This window comes from Sceloporus occidentalis, unplaced genomic scaffold (genome assembly GCF_023333645.1).
Source record: "Sceloporus occidentalis isolate IW3139 unplaced genomic scaffold, rSceOcc1.0.p SCAF_7, whole genome shotgun sequence".
Classification (NCBI taxonomy): domain Eukaryota; kingdom Metazoa; phylum Chordata; class Lepidosauria; order Squamata; family Phrynosomatidae; genus Sceloporus; species Sceloporus occidentalis.
Genome location: NW_028316987.1, coordinates 15,635,795 through 15,639,833, shown reverse-complemented (window position 1 = coordinate 15,639,833; position 4,039 = coordinate 15,635,795). Strand labels below are relative to the sequence as shown.

At 50.3% G+C, this 4,039-nt stretch overlaps 1 protein-coding gene across 1 annotated transcript; it reads right to left on the bottom strand.

Annotated features, from left to right (window-relative positions):
* Positions 1-355: 355 nt before the first annotated feature.
* LOC149309261 (frizzled-2) lies at positions 356-3,470 on the bottom strand. The gene has a single exon (XM_089532062.1). The coding sequence runs from the start codon at positions 3,079-3,081 to the stop codon at positions 1,405-1,407; it is 1,677 nt and encodes a 558-aa protein (XP_089388188.1). The 5' UTR covers positions 3,082-3,470; the 3' UTR covers positions 356-1,404.
* Positions 3,471-4,039: the final 569 nt, after the last annotated feature.

Here is a 4,039-nt window from a genome sequence, read left to right as displayed (position 1 = left end):
AGTGATTTCACATTTCCACCAATACAATACAATGTTATTTTCTTTCTTCCACATTTTTTCAAGAAGGGGGAGACGGGAAGCATGATAACATAAGATTTCTGCAACACATAGCTTTTCTAGATCGTGAAAACATTTTCCTTAGACTTCCTAAAATGTCACCAAATACTTTTGGGGTTTTTTAAAACCACTTTCAATTAGAAAAAAAGTAGATCCAACTCTTCAGCAAAGGGTTATTGTGTGTCACTCTATGAAGGCTACATTGCACCTTCAACTATATAGAATGGACTGAGGGACATCTCACAAGTTGATTGTTTCTGGAAGCTGCTGCTTTCAAGGGGAAAAAACTCAAATTGGATATGCAAAGAACAAGTCTGTTTAATAAAGGAAATGTAGTTTTTAAAAAGACACCTTTTGTACAAAACATCTAGGAAACAAAATAGAAATGTACAAATGCAACAGAAAAAAAGAATTCTGCAGCTTTAAGGCAATAAAAACCTTTGTTGGAGGTAACAATTCTTTACTAGAAATAACCATAAGGAGATCCTCACAGCCAGGCCAGAGCCCAAATTTCAGCAAAGAGGAGTAGGCTCACATCCCCCTCACTTCCAAACGTTATTTTCATAGATACAGAACATTACTTGCAAACCTTTCAAAGTGGAGAGGAAAAAATGAGAGAGATGGGAGAAGTCTTTTTTTGGATTCGTACCAAAAACTGTAGTCTCCAAAGGGGAGTTGTTGGAGATGTGTTTTTGCAGGGCGGGTGGGGGTGAGGGATTCCAAACCTGGCTCTTATGAAAAGTTTAAGCCAAAAAAGTCCTATTAAGGGCCAACCCAAACAGCACGCAGTCCTCTTGGCTCCATACAGAGGGGAGGGTATGGCAGAGTCAAAGGGAAAAAATTTAGTACCCAAAGAAGGAGGGGGAGAGGGGAAAGAAACACTTTCCTTTCTCCGAACCTCTGAATATTTTCTGCATCCTTGCTGATGTTTTCTCTCTCTTTTTTTTTAAATAGAAATATATAATTAAATTTACAAATGCTATTTACAATTTTAATTACAAAATGACACCCTTTAATAGTTAATAAAAACCTAAAGCAAAAAAAAAAAAAAAGGTTTAGATTGTGTTTTAATTAAAGGAGACGGTTTTAAATACTTCGGTCCCTCTCCCTTGTTCTTTTCCTCCTGTTCCTCTGTGGTTTCTCTCTGATTGTCAGAGGAAGTCTCAGCCCTGAAAACACAGGACCCCCACCCCCCAAATGCCAGAGAGACTCCCCTAAAGAACAAACAGCCCCACATGCAGCTCCTGAAATGAAGCACCTCTTGGTTTTCTGTTGTCGTTTTTGTCTGTTTGTCGGAAACTTTTTTGAGCTGGCTAACCTGAGCTCTCCAGTCCCTCCACTCTCTTTTCAAACGGTAGTCTCTCCATGTTTGCTGTTAGTTAGCCTGGTATAGAATTTCCTCCAGGAGTGAAGGGTTTTTCCTGACCAGATCCAGAAGCCTGAGGTGATGCCCACAATGAGAGTCATGAGATACTTGATCATGTAGACAGTAAAGTCCGGGGTCATGCGCGGGGTGTACTGAAGCGGGCAGGGAATGGCCAAACTCTTGCAGTTCTGGCTAATCCAGCTCCGCTCCCAATGCTCACGGAAGGCCTGTTCGTAGAAATAGCAGGCAATGACAATGGTGGCCGGGACCGTGTACAGGACACTGAAGACCCCAATGCGCACCATGAGGCGCTCCAACTTCTCCGTCTTGGTGCCGCCGTGTTTCATGATGGTGCGGATGCGGAAAAGGGACACGAAGCCCGCCAATAGAAAGGACGTGCCAATGAAGAGGTAGACAAAGAGTGGGGCCAAAACAAAGCCCCGAAGTGGGTCTATGTTGTTGAGGCCCACAAAGCAGACACCGCTGAGAAGGTCACCGTCAATCTGCCCCATGGCCAGGATGGTGATGGTCTTGACCGCTGGCACGGCCCAGGCTGCTAAATGGAAGTACTGTGAGTTGGCCTCGATGGCTTCGTGGCCCCACTTCATGCCAGCAGCAAGGAACCAGGTGAGGGACAAGATGACCCACCAGATGGAGCTGGCCATACTAAAGAAGTACAGCATCATGAAGAGGATGGTGCAGCCTTCTTTTTTGGTGCCTTGCACCACGGTCCGGTAGCCATCGTCTTGGAAGCGTTCGTTGCACACCACCCGCTCCTCCAGGACAAATCCAGCAATGTAGGCCACAGAGACCATGGTGTAGCAGCCCGAGAGGAAGATGATGGGCCGCTCTGGGTAGCGGAAGCGTTGCATGTCCACCAGGTAGGTGGTGACGGTGAAGAAGGTGGAGGCACAGCACAGGACAGACCAGATGAGTATCCAGATGCGAGCAAAGCGGATCTCCTCCTGGTTGAAGAACATGTGGCCATCACTCTTGGTGGGCTCACAAGGCGCCGCACAGTCTTTCTCTCCCAGGAACTTGTAGTTGAGGTAGCTGGGCACCTTGAGGACCCGTGGACAGTGGAAAGGATGGTCAAGAGTGGCGTAACGCGGTGGGCCTACAGTTCCTTGCCCAGCAATGGGAGTGGCACTGGTGATGAGCGCAGGCGAGCCCCCTTCTTCGGAGTGGTTTTGCCCCACACAAATCTGGTCGGCCCCATGGCGGGGAAAGTTCTCACAGCGAAGCCGTTCAGGCCACTGGAAGCCAAACTTGTTCATGAGGGCCTCGCAGCCTTGGCGGGCCCTCTCGCAGATGGACCGGCACGGCGGGATGGCCTGCTCCAGGACGGTGCAGACGGGGGCGTACATGGAGCAGAGGAAGAACTTGAGTTCCGGGGAGCACTGGACCTTGACCAGCGGGTAGAACTGGTGGACCTCCAAGCCGGCGTCCTCTTGACTGGTGTGGCCCAGCAGGTTGGGCATGATGGTCTGGTTGTAGGCAATGTCGGTGCAGAGCGGGATGGAGATGGGCTGGCAGAAGCCATGGTCCGGGATGGAGATGCCCTTTTCCCCGTGGAACTGGGCCCAGCAGGAGGATCCCAGGAGGAGCAGAGGAAGGAGCAGTGGGCAGCTGGCCAAGGAGGCATCAGCAAGGCGCATGGTGCTGGATGGTGGTGCTGGTGGTGGCTGTGTCTCCCTCCTTCTTTGCTCTTAGGGACACCCAATCGCCTCCTCCCAGGGTGAGCTGGGATCTGTCACTAGGACTTTGCTCCTGGCAAAAGTTTCCAAACTTTTCTCTCTCCCTCTGTTTTCAGGCTCTTGTTGGAGGAGGGGGGAAGAGGGCTCCACTCACCCAGCAGGACCTCTTCCTCGCTGCGCTGCTCTCCCAGCGCCTCTCTCTTCCCTTTGTGTCCTCCCTCCCCAATTAGTCAGTTTCAAAGGAGGGCCCCCAGGCTGAGTTGCAGCTTCGCCCAGCCTCCTTCTCCTCTTTCTCCTCCCAACTTAATCAATTCCAGGCCGGCCCCTTGCCTGGCTCCCTCCTTCTTCCCTTCCCTCCTTCCTTCCTTGCCTTTCCCTCTTCCCCCTTCCCAGCTCCAGCAAAGGGCCCTTGCCTGCCTGCCTTAAGCCCCTTCCCAAAATCTCCCATCGCCCAATCAGATTCAAACCCCAGGGACCAGCCTCCCTCCCCAGGATTGGCCAGCCCAGGCACAACAGGCAGGAACCAGGTTGGCCAATCAGAGGCCAAAATGGGGCTCTCCAAATTCTTTCACCACCACCCCTCCCCACCCCCCTTGCAAGCCTGTGGCTACTTTTAAAAGAGAGAAGCAATTTACCTTGGATGATGGTTCTTCACCTCCAGTCATCATGATGATTGTGAGCAGGCAGATTACCTTGGCTGTAGAGCAGCAGCAGCAGCAGCAACAACAGCCCTCCCCACACTTCTCCTCCTTCCCAAAAGGCCAAAGAAGCCTCTCTTTTCCAAGCCAAACACATAGAAAACTGCCCCCAGGAATACAATCCTGGGAGCTGATGGGGCTCTCTGGATTTCTCTCTCCCATGTTTTCCTTCTCAGACTTAGAGGCTGCTCAAACTAGATGCTTCTCAAAATAATAATAAT